We start from the raw sequence: 20,689 nt of genomic DNA on the forward strand, positions 1-20,689 counted from the left end.
TCGGCCACTATTTGCAGGTGCACTCAGAATATATCTGCACCGGGCCACCGTCTCCACTTTATCCTAATAACACATATCATCAGTCATTCGATCAACAGGGCTGAATTCTGATTAAATAGTCTCTCTCACACACTCTCCCTGCCAAATAAGTTAAGAGCACTGTTCCCTCCACAGATAACTGAGCTTAAATCTAACTCAATTTTCGATTAGGAAATGCTGTTAGTCATGTGCTCAGAGAAGTGTAGCACACGACGACGACGACGCCTTTAAAAATTGCGGACGGTTACATTTAATTAACTCTCCCTACATTGCTGTGAGACACCGAGTTGTGTCACAAACGCCCGCCCCACTTTATACGTAATATACTGTATATTTGAAGCCCTAATGAAGTGGCACTGGAATGTCGAAGCAGGCCCAAAGCAAAACCCTAAAAATAAAACATTTGCATCACCTTTTGGAAAACAAGACTCAAAAGAGCCTAAAAAAAGCGAGATGAAAAGTGAGATACAGGGATCGAAAGAGAGAGAGAGAGACAGGGATCGAAAGAGAGAGAGAAAAGAGGTGGTTTATCCCCAGTGTGCCCCTTCACTACATTAACACAACCATGCTTACCCCTCTCCCCAAGTAAAGATGCAGTAGCAGAGATAGCGGGGATGATAAAACACTGGTGCTTGTCAACAACATGAAAGGGAAATGAATGGGCAGGCTGACGGCAGAACACTTGGGGGGGGGGGGGTAGCCTCTACAGAGCTGCTCGGGGTTTTGCAATGTAACACGCTGCGCTCACTTTTCTTGATCTATTGCTCTTCCGATGAGAACATTTAATGAGGCTCACGGGCAACGTGTCCGTCACAGGGCAGGCTGAGGCAGGCACAGGCCTGGCTGGAGACAGATGATAGGCCTTGGTTGAATGGTTGAAAAGCACACAGCCACTCATCGTGACACAGTACATATTCTCTTGGGAGACGGACCACTTCAAAATCAGGCCTGTTATTGATCTACACTCTTAGAAAAAAAAAGGTGCCATCTAAAACCAAAAAGGGTTATTCGGCTGTCTCCATACCCTTTAAAGTCGGAGAAGCTTTTAAAAGAATCCCATTTGGGTCCATGTGGAACCCTTTCCAAAGAGGCTTTGAGAAACTAGTCAAGGACCATATCACCTACCACCACAACCCTAGACCCACTCCAATTTGCTTACCGACCCAATAGGTCCACAGACGACGCAATCGCAACCACACTGCACACTGCCCTAACCCATCTGGACAGAGGAATACCTATGTGGAATGCTGTTCATCGATCTACAGCTCAGCATTTAACACCATAGTACCCCTCCAAACTCGTCATCAAGCTCGAGACCCTGGTCTCGACCCGCCCTGTGCAACTGGGTCCTGGACTTCCTGACGGGCCGCCCCCAGGTGGTGAGGGTAGGTAACAACATCTCGCCACCCCGCTGATCCTCAACACTGGGGCCCCACAAGGGTGCGTTCTGAGCCCTCTCCTGTACTCCCGTCGTTCACCCACGACTGCGTGGCCATGCCACGCCTCCAACTCAATCATCAAGTTTGCGGATGACACTACAGTGGTAGGCTTGATTACCAACAACGACGAGACGGCCTACAGGGAGGAGGTGAGGCCCTCGGAGTGTGGTGTCAGGAAAATAACCTCACACTCAACGTCAACAAAACAAAGGAGATGATTGTGGACTTCAGGAAACAGCAGAGGGAGCACCCCCTATCCACTTCAACGGAACAGTGTGGAGAAGGTGAAAGTTTTAAGTTCCTCGGTGTACACATCACGGACAAACTGAATTGGTCCACCCACACAGACAGCGTTGTGAAGAAGGCGCAGCAGCGCCTCTTCACCTCAGGAGGCTGAAGAAATTCGGCTTGTCACCAAAAGCACTCACAAACTTCTACAGATGCACAATCGAGAGCATCCTGTCGGGCTGTATCACCGCCTGGTACGGCAACTGCTCCGCGCCCACAACCGTAAGGCTCTCCAGAGGGTAGTGAGGTCTGCACAATGCATCACCGGGGGCAAAACTACCTGCCTCCAGGACACCTACAACCACCCGATGTCACAGGAAGGCCATAAAGATCATCAAGGACAACAACCACCCAGCCACTGCCTGTTCACCCCGCTATCATCCAGAAGGCGAGGTCAGTACAGGTGCATCAAAAGCAGGGGACCGAGAGACTGAAAAACAGCTTCTATCTCAAGGCCATCAGACTGTTAAACAGCCCACCACTAACATTTAGCGGCCGCCAACATACTGACTCAACTCCAGCACTTTAATAATGGAATTGATGGAAATTATGTAAAAATTTACCACAGCCACTTTAAACATGCCACTTAATATAATGTTTAATACCTACATTACTCATCTCATATGTATATACTATACTCTATACCATCTACTGCATCTTGCCTATGCCGTTCTGTACCACCACTCATTCATATATCTTTATGTACATATTCTTTATCCCTTTACACTTGTGTGTATAAGGTAGTAGTTGTGGAATTGTTAGGTTAGATTACTTGTTGGTTATTACTGCATTGTCGGAACTAGAAGCACAAGCATTTCGCTACACTCGCATTAACATCTGCTAACCATGTGTATGTGACAAATAAAATTTGATTTGAAGCTATGACCGTTCCATAACAAGAATCTCTGTAGTGCCGAGTGAGAGGAGAAGAAGGAGAAGCGACAACCCACAGTGAAAAACAGACAAGAGAGGAGAGGAAGAATGCAGCGAGTGGGCCTTGGCTCTCAATCTCTCTCCTCTCTCCTAATGGCCCCTGTAGTGCAGAGGACGTTTAGCCTTCTGGTGGACCAGCGTCTGGAACAACAACAAGGAGCCAGCTAGGATCCACCCATAGTGGTGGGACCCAGGCACGGGAAGTATTCCTCTAAGAAGCAGCGCAGCTATGTGGCCCTTGACCAGACCTCCCACCCAGGAGTAAAAAACTGCCACCACCCACAGCATTCATCATGGATCCCGGACCTCCACCCACAGGCCCCGGAGAGAATGACCCTCTGTCTTCAGACTCATCAGGCGTTCATGGTCAGGCTGTCCTCCGGAGATTTTTCAGCGGCAGATAGAGGAGATGCTACAGATGCTACAGCTAAACCTCTTATTTTTCGCCTCGGTCCTTGAACCCCCAAGCCCCTTGCATGACTTCTGTGACCTTCACTTCCTACAACTGCTCAATGCAAATGGGGAATCATGTGCACGTCAGAAATAACAGCTCAACCAAACCTGTGTACGCACTTAGAAAAAAGGAGGACCCTTTAAAGAACCCTTTTTGGTTCAAGGTACAACCCTTTCGGGTTCCATGTAGAACATTTTCCACAGACGGTTCTACATGGAACCAAAAAGGGTTATACTTGGAACCAAAAAGGGTTCTCCTATGGGGACAATGAAAGCATGTATGCGATATCAGCTTTTACCCAGGACAAAATCGATGATAAAAATGAATCAGTGGTGGTGCCAATTCTTCACTATTTCAGCATGCACTCAGTGTTGAYGTTTACATCGTAATCTGAACTAGTCCCAGTGAGGCTGGCACCACTGCCAGCGATGATGGAACCTCAACTCCTCTGTCAACACCGGCCAATGCTTTTCGCACTGATCTGTTTACTGGCCAAGAACATCTCACTCAGAGCATTATCTCTCTCCCTCTTAGACTCTCTTTCTTTCAGTATTTTACTCCCTCTCTTTTACTCTCTCTCTTTCTCCCTGTCTCTCTCTTCCTCTCTGTCTTTTACTCTCTCTATTTCTCTCTCTCTCATTGGGTTTCTAGCCCATGATCTCTCCTCTCTCAGGTAAAAGGTGTTAGGTAACAACAGCACAGAACAGGACAGAGCTGGACAGAGCAGACAGATACAGCATCAACAGGTTGCTATTGATCAATCCACAGTGTGTGTGTGTGCGTGCGTATGTACAGAGACTTTGCCTTGCCATCTCCGACACAAGACAGCTGTTAGCTGTGTGAACGTGGGCTAACGCAGCCTCCATTTACAGTATGCCTATAGAATTACACTAGTTAGTTTCCTCTCCCACCACCATTGTCCTGGATCAATGGCAAACTTAAACAGAAAAGGAGTAAATCCAGTCGGTGACAATGGATTTTGTTACGCCCAGAGCACAATGCACCATTATCCTGCTTTAGATGACCATATAGTGGGCTTTCGTCTAATTGCTTCATTTCTTCTTGCTTCATTCAATTTCCTCTTTACGTTATGTTTTATTCTTTTAAAGTCTAAGATGTTGGGGGAGGAGGGGGTGCTAAGCTGACATATGGAGCTGTTTTAAGACGGTCAAATTACATTTTCAATTTAAGGACCTCTTTAGGTATATATATATTTTTTTTAAGTATAAAATAATGATTTGATAAAAATATAGATGTTGTCCTTTGTTACTAAAGCCCATAGAAAAGCATTGAATAACATATTCATAAATGGCAAAAAGGACAGTCAAAAAATGCATCATAAGAAACAAGGTTTTGAAGTGTCTGTCCTAAATCTAGGAGAGTGCAAAGCTGTCATCAAGGCAGCTTTAAACACTCTTTTTCATTAACTAACATGAATCCCAAACATGTGTTTATTTTCATTTAGGTTTTGATGTCCTTCACTAATATTCTTACAGTAGGATAGAAAAATAGTAAAAAAATAAAGAAAAACCCTGGTATGAGCCAGGTGTTCCAAACTTTTGACTGGACATACATAACACATACACAACACCCACACCACGGCACGGCATATATATTATAATATACACATAAAAACCATATTAAATACAGCTGGGGGCAAAAAAGTATTAGTCAGCCACCAATTGTGCAGTTCTCCCACTTAAAAAAGATGAGGACCTGTAATTTTCATCATAGGTACATTCAACTATGACAGACAAAATAAGAAAAAAAATTCCAGAAAATCACATTGTAGGATTTTTAATGAAGTGTATTTGCAAATTATGGTGGAAAATAAGTATTTGGTCAATAACAAAAGTTTCTCAATACTTTGTTATATACCCTTTTGGGCAATGATTACATACATGGCCCCATTCATTCTGTCCTTTTACACGGATCAGCGTCCTGGTCCCTTTGCAAAAAAAAAACAGCCCCAAAGCATGATGTTTTCCACCCTCATGCTTCACAGTAGGTATGGTGTTCTTTGGATGCAACTCAGCATTCTTTGTCCTCCAAACACGACGAGTTGAGTTTTTACCAAAAAGTTCATTTGGTTTTCATCTGACCATATGACATTCTCCCAATCTTCCTCTGGATCATCCAAATGCTCTCTAGCAAACTTCAGACGGGCCTTGACTGTACTGGCTTAAGCAGGGGACACGTCTGGCACTGCAGGATTTGAGTCTCTGGCGGCATAGTGTGGTTACTGATGTAGGGCTTTGTTATTGGTCCCAGCTCTCTGCAGGTCATTCATAGGTCCCCCGTGTGGTTCTGGGATTTGCTTGCCACCTTCGTTTGTGATCATTTTTGACCCCACGGGGATCTTTGCTGGGAGCCCCAGATCGAGGAGATTATCAGTGGTCTTGTATTGTCTCCATTTCCTATAAATTGCTCCCACAGTTGATTTCTTCAAACCAAGCTGCTTACCTATTGCAGATTCAGTCTTCCCAGCTGGTGCAGGTCTACAATTTGTTTCTGGTGTCCTTTGACAGCTTTTGGTCTTGGCCATAGTGGAGTTTGGAGTGTGACTGTTTGAGGTTGTGGACAGTATCTTTTATACTGATAAGTTCAAACAGAGTGCCATTAATACAGGTAACGAGTGGGAGGACAGAGAGCCTCTTAAAGAAGAAGTTACAGGTCTGTGAGAGCCAGAAATCTTGCTTGTTTGTAGGTGACCAAATACTTATTTTCCACATATTTGCAAATAAATTCATTAAAAACCTACAATTGTGATTTTCTGGATTTTTTTTTCTAATTTTGTCTTCATAGTTGAAAGGTTACCTATGATGAAAATTACAGGCCTCTTCTCATCTTTAAGTGGGAAACTTGCACAATGGTGGCTGACTAAATACTTTTTGCCCCACTGTACAGTTGAAGTCGGAGTTACATACACCTTAGCCAAAACATTTAAACTCAGTTCACAATTCCTGACATTTAATCCTAGTAAAAAGTCCCTGTCTTAGGTCAGTTAGGATCAACACATTATTTTAAGAATGTGAAATGTCAGAATAATAGAGACAATGATTATTTCAGCTTTTATTTCTTTCATTTAATTTTCCAGTGGTCAGAAGTTTACATACACTCAATTAGTACTTGCTAGCATTGCATTTAAATTGTTTAACTTGGGTCAAACGTTTCAGGTAGCCATCCACAAGCTTCTCACAATACGTTGGGTGAATTTTGGCCCATTCCACCGACAGAGCTGGTGTAACTGAGTCAGGTTTGTAGGCCTCCCTTGCTCACACAAGCTTTTTCAGTTCTACCCACAATTTTTTCTATAGGATTGAGGTCAGGGCTTTGTTGATGGCCACTCCAATACCTTGACTTTGTTGTCCTGAAGCCATTTTGCCACACTTTAGAAGTATGGTGGGGTCAATGTCCATTTGAAGACCCATTTGCGACCAAGCTTTAACTTCCTGACTGATGTCTTGAGATGTTGCTTTCAATATATCCACATAATTTTTCTTCCTCATGATGCCATCTATATTTGTGAAGTGCACCAGTCCCTCCTGCAGCAAAGCACCCCACAACAACATGATGCTGCCACCATCGTGCTTCACGGTGGGGATGTGTTCTTCAGCTTGCAAGCATCCCCCTTTTTCCTCCAAACATAACGATGGTCATTAATGGCCAAACAGTTCTATTTTTGTTCATCAGACCAGAGACATTTCTCCCAAAAGTACGATCTTTGTTCACCATGTGAAGTTGCAAATCATAGTCTGACTTTTTTATGGCGCAGTGGGTTTTCATGCTGAGTGGCCTTTCAGGTTATGTTATATAGGACTCGTTTACTGTGGATGTAGATACTTTTGTACCTGTTTCCTCCAGCATCTTCACAAGAGTCCTTTGCTGTTGTTCTGATTGATTTGCACTTTTCGCACCAAAGTACGTTCATCTCTAGGAGACAGAACGTGTCTCCTTCCTGAGCGCGTATGACGACTGCGTGGCCAGTGTTTAACTTGCGTACTATTGTTGGTACAGATGAACGTGGTACCTCCAGGCGTTTGGAAATTGCTCCCAAGGATGAACCAGACTTGTGGAGGTCTACAATTTTTTTCTGAGGTCTTGGCTGATTTTTGATTTTCCCATGATGTCAAGACAAAGAAGCACTGAGTTTGAAGGTAGGCCTTGAAATACATCCACAGGTACACCTCCAATTGACTCAAATTATGTCAATTAGCCTATCAGAAGCTTCTAAAGCCATGACATCATTCTCTGGAATTTTCCAGCTGTTTAAAGGCACAGTCAACTTAGTGTAATTAAACTTCTGACCCATTGGAATTGTGATACAGTGAATTATAAGTGAAATAATCTGTCTGTAAACAATTGTTGGAAAAATTACTTGTGTCATGTACAAAATAGATGTCCTAACCGACTTGCCAAAACTATAGTTTGTTAACAAGACATTTGTGGAGTGGTTGAAAAACGAGTTTTAATGACTCCAACCTAAGTGTATGTAAACTTCCGACTTCAACTGTACCTTGGGGATATCTCATACTGCAACTTGCCCATGCTAATTCACAAAATGGTGCAAAATAATTTGGTTAAGCCGTTTGTCCATATATCAAATATGGCTTGATATGACTCTTGTTGTAGATGGGGTCGTTAACTCAACTGGCATTACAAAAAACACATTCCATTGTATGAGCCACATCAGTTTACATCATTTGAATTCATATTCTACACTACCATGGAAATGGTTGCGTCACCATACCAGGTAGCCATTACAAATGTAACCATGAGTTGACTGGTCAAATTGCAACGAAGCTTCATCACGTTGTTCAATACGCTATCTGACCGCTGGCATAATTAACTCATCATCCTGAGTGCTTGTGTCAAGTGGAGAGTCAAAAAAACACCCAGAAAAACAGACCATCTATACACATCTAAATCTACCATCTGCACTAGTGTCGAKAGGACAGCAAAACACTGCTCGCTCAATTTCCTGAAGACACTTTGTCTTATCACACAGGTTCACAGAAAGTTCAGCGCGCGATCATAAAAAACTATGTGACTCGCTCTGGCAAGTTTGTTAGGAAAGAATTTTCAGAAAACTGTCGATTTTTGGGGGGGGGGGCATTTACAGCTCTATTTGTATGTAAAGCATTTGAATGATCATTTTGGGAATGGGGAAGCAGTGGGCTACACTAGGTCCAAATGCTTTCCCAGAGTGATGAGTGACGGATGTCCATTCCTTCCTCTACTCTACAATAGTCATCGTCCATCCATCTCCAGCTGTTCACACACTCCCTAATTGTCAAGCCAGATGGTCAAGGCAAGATGACGTGGACCCTGGGACTCTGGACCCACTGATTCACTAACTCACGCACATGTGATACACACACACACACACACAAACTCCCACACAATGCATGTAGCCCCATCACAGAATGAATGACTCCACAAGACATTGCCGACCATTCTCAGTTATATTGTACATTTAACTATCGGCCACTCTCTCTCTGTGGAAGCATTACGTGGACCCAGGTCCCATACTGCGCCTGTTGACCAGTCCCTCCAGTGAAGCACACGCTTGGTCAGATGGATATCAACCTAGTATGTGTTCAAAATGGCACTCTATTGCCTGATAGGAGACTCTGGCCAGACGTAGTGCACCAACTTTATGGGTTAGCAAGTTCACTGTCAAACTACTTCTCACATTTGCTTTAGCTTTTCTCACACGCACACAGAGAGAGAGAGTGAGAATGAGAGGGACAGAGAGAGAGAAAGAGAGAAAGAAAAAAAGAGGAGAAAGAAAGAGAAAAGAGAAAAAAAAGAGAAGAGAAAGAAAGAAAGAGAAAATACAGAAAGAAAGACAGAGAGATAAAGACAGAGACAGTGAGAGAATCTGAACAATGGCGTCAAAGCAGAGAACACTGGCCCAGTGATGAATGGTGGCTCTCAACAATCAACGCTTTTGAGTGGCGAGGAGCTCTGCTGTGGCAGTGCCAGGGTCTAGTGCCCGCTGTACCAGCTAGTGGTAGCCCCAGCCACCGAGACAAATGCCTGAGCCATCAGCCTCTTTGATATACGGCCTGACATAAGGCACAGCGAAAGACTGTAGCTAAATAATGGCCTCCCCAGCATTTCTATACATGACCCTAAGCATGATGGGATGTTAATTGATGAATTCACTCAGGAACCGCAACTGTGTGGAAGCGCCTGCGTTCAATATACTGTACATTGTATCCCTCATGTATTCAAGTGTTTCCACTATTTTGTCAGTTACCTGTAGATATAAATAGAGAGAGGAACAAAGGACAGGAGAGAGAAAGAGAGAGAGCGAGAGAGAGACAAAACAGAGGAATTCTCTCCCAGTCTGGGTTGTTAAAGTGCAAGCAGCAAACAATAAAGGAATAAAGTACACAGAGCAGGCCTTGTTTTATCTGGCTTGCAGTCTTGTCTGATAAAAGTTTTCTAACAGGCTCAGAAGAAAATCTAATTCCCCGGTATGTTGTGGTTCACTTTTCATTTTACATCCTGACCCMTGGAGCTTTTCAATGGAGTTAGTAACGAACAGACAAACGAGCGATCGACGGATGGAGCGATGGAGGGAAGGGAGCCAGGTTGAAAAACAGCAGCACCCACTCATATCCTCTTCTCCTTCAGCCAGAACAGAAGAGCATAGAGCTCTTAACCCAATCAGCCCTGGGACAGACTAATGTAGTCTGCTGCAGCATAGGCAAGGCAGCAACAGGCCCGTTAGAAAGGCAGAGGACGTGACAGGTCCCAAATGCAATCAGAACCAAGACGCAAACATGAAATAAGTCATGATTGACTTATGGTGAAATCATTACATTTTCTTGAACGAGGCAAGACGGTGGGGATCTTGAACGAGGCAAGACGGTGGGGATCTTGAACYGAATTGCTTGTTCATAAAAAGGTAGAAGACCAATGTCTATTCCTCTATATTTTTTCCCTTCTTTTATATCCAAGACCTTCAGCAATTCATTCCAGTTGCTTTTGAATTATATTCAATATCTGAATCGAGTCATTTTAGCTATTTTGACTCTCCCGGGTTTCAAGGTTGACTACTTGAGCACACAGTGTTGGTTTCATAATGTCGACCCCACAGACTTTTTGGCCACACTTTCCTTGAGCTTAAAGAGCAAACGCAGTTCAAGTGAATCGGAAAATACACCCACATGGTTCTGGAACCTTCTCCAGCACGAGAAAACATTCACCTGCAATGGGATATGCTCAGAGAGCCTCTCACATCCCTATGGCGGACCCCTAGGCCTAGACCACCCTGTCCTCAGTGAAAGAGAACCACAGCACCACGAGAGATCTTGATTAGAATCTCCCAGCTACTGTTTGTTTAATACTATTCCGAGGAGAGGGGACGGGGACGGGGGGTGGAGTGACAGACTGACAGGCAGGGAAGAGGGTCAGCTAAGGAAAGCCAGACAGGTCAGGAGGATCTGGAGCCAGGGCAGACACAGACAGACCTGGACTGTGGCTGCAGCCTGAGTGTAGGCCCCGGAGCAGACCCAGGTAATGGAGCCATAATGGCCTTTTAACAGCACACTGCTGACTACGGTGTGTTTGCTCAGGACTGGAAAACGAACAGAAAGTGTGGCGTGGATACTTTAGAGACCTTAACGCTTGAGAGGCCTCGGCGACCAGAGAGGTCTGCTGATGACAACTCAAACAGAACAGACCACTAAGCTGGCTCTCACAAACCACTTTAACCATGGCAATTTGGTGGGAAATTCCATATTTTTTTACTCTCTGTACCAAGCCGTCAAATTGTTTCGGTCAATGTGCTTGAGCGCAATAATGAATGTTCTTTCCTCTCTCGAAGTTGATAAGAGRTCTAGAAAAGAGGCATTTCACAAAATAACTGTGTGCCAACAGCCTGTTAAGAACGGTTTGATATTATCAACGCCTGATAAAAACAGCACACCATAAAAGAGCCTGGACTTCAGACTGACACGAGATTAGGATCCACCGAACCTGAATGTTACACACCTGTTGTGTCAGTGCCCTAACAAAGCCCACACTTCTAATATAATAATAACAACAACAATAGTAATAATATTGGATCATTTGTCTCATTGACAAAAAAATCTGTTTTCCAAGAGAGAGCTGTCAATTCAACAATGAAAAGACCAAGCCTCAAAAGCTCTTTCTCGGTCCTTTGGCCGGCGTTGCTTATCTTAATGAATCAAAAAGCCAATCCAGTGGTTTTCTCTATATTGGTTGCCACCAGGTGAGTTGCATAAGAACAGCTGTGGAGCGCATCCCTATAAACATTGGATGAGGGCTGCAGGGATAATAATTGCATTCGATGTGTCAGGGTAACTGTCTCCTTTCTTAATGAGATCAACCACTTTCACCTGCATCGGAACTCTCTCAAATCCCTTGACACTTTATCGCAGAACCTGAGCCCGGCTAACGTTCCAGTTAATTAAGGGAATCTTCAACTTTGTACGGTATAAACAAAAGGGTATCATCCCACTCCTAATCCCTTCCCGACCACCTTCATAAAATCATAATTTGTCACTRYCTGAACGTCACTGGTGGYTGACCATTTTGTGCCTTCCAAAATATGTTTCCCCTCCATCTCAGAATCAGCAAGGTACACCGACYGACAAACGTTTATGTTTAATAATTGACAAGTTGTGTATAGGTTGTTTGGATGTTATTCTAGGATKAGGTGATACTATATCTTACCGCCCCAGGTTCAAACAGGGTTTCCTTTAGCTGGGGGGTTTGAAACAACCGATTTTTGATTGGATAGGCCCAAACAGCATTGACCAATGACAAGTGTTTAACTCATGGGACATGAATTGGCTGCAGGTGGATCTCTAGTTACGGATCAATCTAAATGCACTGTAACATCCCCAGCTGATAAGGTGCATTATTGAGGATGAAAGGATACCTGCCCATCACAAAACATCTCACTGTCAGGTACATGAATATAGACTGAGCCGCATGCACACGCGCAAATGTGCACAGGGGCGAATGTAAGACAGAATGTGCACGCACCAACCCGCACACACAAACACACAAAAACAAAACACACTAGTTTCAGTCAATAATCCCAGTCACARGCTACATCTCATGCTTCTTGACCTGTAGTTAACCTTGTTCCCCAACCCTGAATCCCTCCCTTCGCCCATCTCCTCTCCTCCACKCCCCCCCCCAACCAGATCACTCCATCGTACAAACAGGCTGCGAGAGACACAGAGAAAATGGCTTTTCTATTGATCTGGTGCTCATTGTAACCAAGGCACACTGAGCTTTCATCTCTTGTTCTGCTACTTGGGGGCACTCTCTACCTTCCCTCTCTCTCCCTGCTCTCTCTCTGTTTCTCTCCTCCCTCAGTCTCACCGCTTTCTCTCACTTCCTTCCCTTCCCTCATTCCTGGCCTCTTTCTCTCCCTTTTCTCTCTCGGTCTCCCTGCCCAATCTCCCTTCCCTCTCTAACGTACAGCTCTCTCTTACCTGGTTCTCCTTGTGTTCTCTACCTTTTCTCTCTCTTCCCCCTCTGTCTTCCCTCCCTCCCTTACCTTCTCCTCCCTCTCTCAATGAGAGGCGTGACGAAAGCCCCAAGACCTTCCTTTGCACTGTGCCACATGATAAGCACTAGGGTCATCATTGCCCTTACAGAATAACAGGCAGCGGCCTTCTCCGCCCCCCTGCTTCCCCCTGCCTACCTCACACCTCTCCCATTAATTAGTGTTGTCTTTGTGTCTCCATGTCTATAGTGATCAGAGGCAGCGGTGCGCCACAGGGGTCAGCTTTGAGCTGCTTGTTTGTTGTTCGGCTCCCAGTCGATACGGTGTTCCAGGGGTGTGCTCATGTGCAGGAACACAAAGAACATTTCTCCAACGCCACGGGTGCAACAGCCAGACCTCAGCTCTTTTAAATCAGAACTGATAAAAAGGTGAAAAGGGGGAGAGAATGACCGTTTGCTGTTCAATTCACAGTATCTGGTGTGTTGTGACTGAGGCTTTTGAGTCAGGATTTGTGAGAGGATCAATTAGATGATACTCTATCTGATTGTGTCTGGTTAAACATACGCTGAAATATGTTGAGGCTACCTTAAATTCGCATTTTCCTTTGATCGTTAGGCACAGCCATTGTACGAGGGATAAAGAAGGGGGTTCTKAAAACATATTGTTTTAACTTGCGATAAATATGTACAGTTGAAGTCGGAAGTTTACATACACCTTAGATAAATACATTTAAACTCTGTTTTTCACAATTCCTGACATTTAATCCTAGTAAAATTCCCTGCCTTAGGTCAGTTAGGATCACCACTTTATTTAGGAATGTGAAATGTCAGAAAAATAGTAGAGAGAATTATTTATTTCCGCTTTTATTTCTTTCATCACATTCCCAGTGGGTCAAAAGTTTGCATACAATCAATTAGTATTTGGTAGCACTGCCTTTAAATTGTTTACCTTGGGTCAAACGTTTCAGGTAGCCTTCCACAAGCTTCCCACAATAAATTGGGTACATTTTAGCCCATTCCTCCTGACAGAGCTGGTGTAACAGTCAGGTTTGTAGGCCTCCTTGCTCACACACGCTTTTTCAGTTCTGCACACACATTTTCTATGGGATTGAGGTCAGGGCTTTGTGATGGTCACTCCAATACCTTGACTTTGTTGTCCTTAAGCCATTTTGCCACAACTTTGGAAGTATGCTTGGGATCATTGGACATTTCTCCAAAAAGTATGATCTTGTTCCCATGTGCAGTTGCAAACCGTAGTCTGGCTTTTTTATGGCGGGTTTGGAGCAGTGGCTTCTTCCTTGCTGAGCGGCCTTTCAGGTTATGTCGATATAGGACTCGTTTTACTGTGGATATAGATACTTTTGTACCTGTTCCCTCCAGCATCTTCACAAGGTCCTTTGCTGTTTTTCTGGGATTGATTTGCACTTTTCGCACCAAATCTAAGTTCATATCTAAGATACAGAACGCATATAATTCCTGAGCGGTCTGACGGCTGCGTGGTGCCATGGTGTTAATACTTGCGTACTATTGTTTGTGCAAATGAACGTGGTACCTTCAGGGGTTTGGAAATTGCTCCCAAGGATGAACCAGCCTTGTGGAGGTCTACAAATTTCTTTCTGAGGTCTTGGCTAATTTATTTTGATATGCCCATGATGTCAAGCAAAGAGGCACTGAGTTTGAAGGTAGGCTTTGAAATACATCCACAGGTACACCTCCAATTTACTCAAATTATGTCAATTAGCCTATCAGAAGCTTCTAAAGCCATGACCTCATTTTCAGGAATTTTCCAAGCTGTTTAAAGGCACAGTCAACTTAGTGTATGTAAACTTCTGACCCACTGGAATTGTGATACACTGAATTATAAGTGAAATAATCTGTCTGTAAACAATTGCTGGAAAAATGACTTGTGTCATGCACAAAGTAAATGTTCTAACCGACTTGGCAAAACTATAGTTTGTTAACAAGAAATTTGTGGAGTGGTTGAAAAACGAGTTTTAATGAGTCCCACCTAAGTGTATATAAACTTCCGACTTCAACTGTATGAGTGAGTAAAGCAGACATAGATTTCCTACATCGAAAGATACACTACATCACCAAAAGTATGTGGACACCCCTTCAAATTAGTGGATTCGGCTATMTCAGCCATGCCCGTTGCTGACAGGTGTATAAAATTGAGCACACAGCCATGCAATCTCCATAGACAAACATTGGCAGTAGAATGGCCCGTACTGAAGAGCTCAGTGACTTTTAACGTGGCACCGTCATAGGATGCCAACTTTCCAACAAGTCAGTTCATAAAATGTCTGCCCTGCTAAAGCTGCCCCGTTCAATTGTAAGTGCTGTTATTGTGAAGTGGAAACGTCTAGGAGCAACAACGGTTCAACCGCGAAGTGGTAGGCCACACAAGCGCACAGAACGCGACCGCCGAGTTCTGAAGCGGGTAGCGTGTGAAAAATCATCTGTCCTTGGTTGCAACACTCCCTAAAGAGTTCCAAACCGCCTCTGGAAGCAACGTCAGCACAAGAACTGTTCATTGGGAGCTTCATGAAATACATTTRCATGGCCGYGCAGCCGCACACAAGCCTAAGATCACCATGTGCAATGCCAAGTGTCAGTTGGAGTGGTGTAAAGCTCGCTGCCATTGGACTCTGGAGCAGTGGAAACGCGTTCTCTGGAGTGATGAATCTGGGTTTGGCGGATGCCAGGAGAACGCTACCTGCCCCAATGCATAGTGCCAACTGTAAAGTTTGGTGGAGGAGGAATAATGGTCTGGGGCTGGTTTCATGGTTCGGGCTAGGCTCCTTAGTTCCAGTGAAGGGAAATATTAACGCTAAAGCATACAATGACATTCTAGACAATTTTGTGCTTCCAACTTTGTGGCAACAGTTTGGGTAAGGCCCTTTCCTGTTTCAGCATGACAATGCACCTGTGCACAAAGGTCCATACAGAAATGGTTTGTCGAGATCGGTGTGGAAGAACTTGACTGGCCTGCACAGAGCACTGACCTCAACCCCATTGGAATTGGAATGCCGACTGCGAGTCAGGCCTAATCGCCCAACATCAATGCCGACCTCACTAATGCTCTTGAAGCTGAATGGAAGCGACGTTACAATATCTAGTGGAAAGCCTTCCCAGAAGAGTGGAGGCTGTTATAGCAGCAAAGGGGGGACCAACTCCATATTAATGCCCATCATTTTGGAACGAGATGTTCGACAAGCAGGTCTTTGGCCATGTAGTGTAGGTTTCATCCATTACACATGGGATCTAAATGACATATACAAAACAATTCAATTCAAGTAGGCAAAATGCAATTGTTAACAAAAAATAGATAACAGTAGATGACAAGACGTCTTGTTTCTTCTCATTGAATAAAAATGTAATTACAGACRGATGTACAGTATCAGTCGAAAGATTGGACAAACCTACACATTCCAGGGTTTTTCTTTATTTCAATTAACAGGTGTGCCTTGTTAAAAGTTAATTTGTGGAATGTCCTTCCTTCTTAATGCGTTTGAGCCAATCAGTTTTGACAAGGTCGGGGTGGTATACAGAAGATAGCCCTATTTGGTAAAAGACCAAGTCCATATTATGGCAAGAACAGCTCAAAAAAAGGGAAGAGAAACGACAGTCCATCATTACTTTAAAACYTGAAGGTCAGTCAATACGGAAAATGTCAAGAACTTTGAATGTTTCTTCAAGTGCAGTCGCAAAAACCATCAAGCGCTATGATGAAATTGGCTTTCATGAGGACCGCCACAGGAAAGGAAGGCCCAGAGTTACCTCTGCTGCAGAGGATAAWTTTTTTTAAATGTTAAATTTAACCTTTATTTAACTAGGCAAGTCAGTTAAGAACAGATTCTTATTTACAATGACAGCCTACAACGGCAAAACCCGGACGACGCTGGGCCAATTYTGCGCCGCCCTATGGGACTCCCAATCACAGCCAGTTGTGATACAGCCTGGAATCAAACCAGGGAGTCTGTAGTGACGGTTCTAGCACTGAGATGAAGTGCCTTAGACCGCTGCACCACTCGGGAGCCCAACTAAGGTTAAGTTCATTCGGGTTACCAGCCTCAGAAATTACAGCCCAAATAAAAATAAGTTCAAGAAACAGACACATCTCAACATTAACTATTCAGAGGAGACTGTGTGAATCAGGCCTTCATGGTCGAATTSCTGCAAAGAAACCACTACTAAAGGTCACCAATAAGAAGAAGAGACTTGCTTATACCATTAAACACGATCAATAGACATTAGAATGCTGGAAATCTGTCCTTTGGTCTGATGAGTACATATGTGAGATTTTGTGTCTTTGTGTTGTTCCCACCGTGAAGAATGGAYGAGGTGTGATGGTACTTTGCTGGTGACACTGTCAGTGATTTATTTAGAATTCAAGGCACACTTAACCAGGATGGCTACCACATTATTCTGCAGCGTTACGCCATCCCATCTGGTTTGCACTTAGTGGGACTATCATTTGTTTTTCAACAGGACAATGACCCAACACACCTCCAGGCTGTTTAAGGGCTATTTGACCAAGAAYGAGAGTGATAGAATGCTGCATCAGATGACCTGGCCTCCACAATCACCCGACCTCAACAGAATTGAGATGGTTTGGGAGGAGTTGGACCGCAGAGTGAAGGAAAAGCAGCCAACAAGTGCTCAGCATATATGGGAACTCCTTCAAAACTGTTGGAAAAGCCTTCCAGGTGAAGCTGGTTGAGAGAATACCAAACGTGTGTAAAGCTGTCATCGAGGCAAAGGGTGGCTACTTTGAAGAATCTAAAATATATAATATATTTTGATTTGTTTAAAAATGTACTACATGATTCCATATGTGTTATTTCATAATTTTGATGTCTTCACTACTTTTCTACAATGTAGAAAATAGTAAAAATAAAGATAAACCCTTGAATAAATAGGTGTCTGTACTCTTGACTGGTATTGTATGTCCAAACAATTTGATATAGAACACTTCATGGGAAACCTCATCTGCATGTAAAATGTAAATTAACTCACACCAGCATTTCTAAAGTYCARGGTTTMCCTCCTTACTGGTAGCCATCTCCATCACTGTAAAGAAATCACTGTGTGAAGAAACCATCTAGGACTCTCAGCCAGCTTTCTGTGGCTCTGCTATAACACAATGGATTCTGCCCTCACCTGTTAGGTTAGAGTACTACATTTAGGGCACAATCATCTTTTTACACGTCTTGCATTTCTCCACGTCTTATTTGTCTAGTCATACCCTGGGATGCATCCGCAAATGTACACAAAATGTGCAAAGCTCTCAATTCACTGTTAGAGCAGAGAGTCCAAGTAGCCTAGAGGAGTAGGGGTGGATGAACAACAACCTTCATTTACAGGTTGACAGAGTGCGGAGGGAGGGAACAGGGGATGTAGCACTCTTTCCATTACCAGGTTGGGTCACACCCATCACCATTAGCAATGAATCCCTGGGCCACGGATACCTTGTCGCCACCCGGGTTCCTTCACTGAAAGATACTCTGCATTGAGAGATGGGCTGCATGTGTGTTGTGCTGTTATGAAGCACTGCTTTTTCTTTCTGCTGCTGAAAAAGTTCACACTGCCTAAATCATTTAAGAGCATTGCTTGAAGTGGACCAGTGCTGACTGGTATAGAGTACCAGCAACTCAAAATGTCTGCTTTAGTACTAGAACCCCTTGCAAAATATTGGCACCCAAGAGTACCGTCACCTATTTTTATTCCACTTGAAGCCATGTTTAAGAGACCTTTCGGGTGAGGGGTGAGGGGACACTTTTTACTACATCCTTTAATCATTATGAAGCAACGGCATTGTAGCATAACCACGACAACCCTTTCCATATTTTGTAACTGTATGTATTATGGCTGAATTTGCTTTGTGTCTGCGTGTCCTTGACCAAAAATTACAAAAACTAAAACGGCTGAAAAAAGAAATAAAAATCCTTACCAAAGACCTCGTCTTGTGATTCGGGTTCTGCCATGGTCTCACCAACGGGTGCTGGTTCTATGGTCTGTTCTGCTTCTGGTGACGAAGGCTTTTAAAAGAGAGAGAGAGAGCACAAACAGAAAGAGGTGAGCTGAGATACCATGGCAACAGAGCAGAGAGGCTTTTCATTATCAGCCACATGGAGCCGAATCTGATATTTGTTTAGAGGCTTACCTGAATTATCGCAGCACACAAAAGTCAGGCACATTTGCAGTATTTCGGGGATGTGCTTATTATCATGAAAGCATTGCTAAATGCATTAACCCCCCTCTCCTCTAGACACTTACACACCCACACACCTACGCCATCACATGCATGTACACTGAGTGTACAAAACATTAAGGACACCTTCCTAATATTGAGTTGCACCCCCCACTTTTGTCCTCAGAACAGCCTCAATTCGTTGGGGCATGGACTCTACAAGGTGTTGAAAGCGTTCCACAGGGATGCTGGCCCATGTTGACTCCAATGCTTCCCACAGTTGTGCCAAGTTGTCTGGATGTCCTTCGGGTGGTGAACCACTCTTGATACACACTGGAAACTGTTGAGCYTGAAAAAGCCAGCAGCATTGCAGTTCTTGACACACTCAAACCGGTGTGCCTGGCACCTACTACCATACCCCGTTCAAAAGGCACTTAAATATTTTGTCTTGCCCATTCACCCTCTGAATGGCACACATACACAATCAATGTCTCAATTGTCTCAAAGCATAAAAATCCTTATTTAACCCATCTCCTCCCTTTCATCTACACTGATTGACGTGGATTTAACAAGTGGCATAAATAAGGGATCATACATAGCTTCCACCTGGATTCACCAGTTAAGTCTGTGATGGAAAGAGCAGGTGTCCTTAATGTTTTCTACACTCAGTGTAAATGCACACACAAACACAAAAACGCACGTGCAAACACACACATACGCACGCACACACACACACACACACACGTCATCAAAAAATATATATTAAAAATATAGAAATGTCCCTCTGAAAAAAGCTTATGGTGTGTTCAGAATATTATGGTGACTCAGCTGGACTGAGATTTTGTTCTTATTCAAGCATAGCWTGAAGTCAATAGCGTCTTACGTATCCGGTTCCATAAATTCCAATTAAAATGTACCATTATCTGAGCACTGGTGGTACATTGACTTTACATTGAATCTTACAATATACTGTATTATTTCCCATTAATCGCCATTCGATAATACATTTTGAAACCCGCTTTCCAGTCACATTTCCCATCTCCTTCCAAAACGATAATACACCTCCTCTCTTCTCTGACTGCTTTTTTATCACAAACCGTGGGGGCACTTTAAAAAATGTGGCTATTTCTACAAAGTGGGCCACGCAGCCGCGAGTGGCGGCCTAGCCTGCTTGTCACCGTCCGCAGGTAGGAGCTGACGACGTGACTTTGCACCTGCTTATCATAATAGAGGGATGATATTTCCATCTTGTTGAGAAGAGCATCCCAGAGGGAGAGGACAAACGGAGGGAAGCAGCACAGCTACACAGACGGAGGGAAGCAGCGCAGCTACACAGCTACACAGACGGAGGGAAGCAGCACAGCTACACAGAACGAGATAAGACCAGCCACTCGCACCACAATGACGGGGGAATCAAATTCAACTGCTGGATGCTCTTGCCAGCATACTTGGGGTCCAACATMTACGCTGCGGCGTGTTTGGGCTTCAGGCAGAAGTCTTCARYCTTTTTGATGTATTTCAGAACTGCAGTTTCCTCTGCTTGGAGCAACAGRGAAGTGGGCGGGGAAGTATGGATTTCTTCTRTTACAACTGCAAGCAGAGTCTGAACATCAGACAGGATGGAATTGTATCCCTCAATCTGTGCAATTGCTACTGCTATAGGTTTCAGGCTGCTTACCACTCTATCCCAAAATACATAATCCAGGAGGATCCTCTTGATGGGGCTGTCCATATCGGCAGACTGTGATATGGCCATTGCTTGGAGAGACTCCTGCCCCTCCAGGAGATTGTCAAACATGATGACAACACCACCCCAACGGGTGTTGCTGYACAGCTTCAATGTGG

At 44.0% G+C, this 20,689-nt stretch overlaps 1 protein-coding gene across 1 annotated transcript in view; it reads right to left on the minus strand.

The window, feature by feature from the left end:
- The window catches only part of LOC111958892 (myelin basic protein-like), a 45,531-nt gene that overhangs the window by 3,118 nt on the left and 21,724 nt on the right, over nt 1–20,689 (minus strand). Inside the window, exon 3 of the mRNA XM_023980212.2 lies at nt 18,605–18,692. Within this exon, the coding sequence (XP_023835980.1) occupies nt 18,605–18,692 (88 nt within the window). The remainder of the gene's footprint in view (nt 1–18,604; nt 18,693–20,689) is intronic.

The sequence above is a fragment of the Salvelinus sp. IW2-2015 genome, linkage group LG35 (genome assembly GCF_002910315.2).
Source record: "Salvelinus sp. IW2-2015 linkage group LG35, ASM291031v2, whole genome shotgun sequence".
NCBI classification, from domain to species: domain Eukaryota; kingdom Metazoa; phylum Chordata; class Actinopteri; order Salmoniformes; family Salmonidae; genus Salvelinus; species Salvelinus sp. IW2-2015.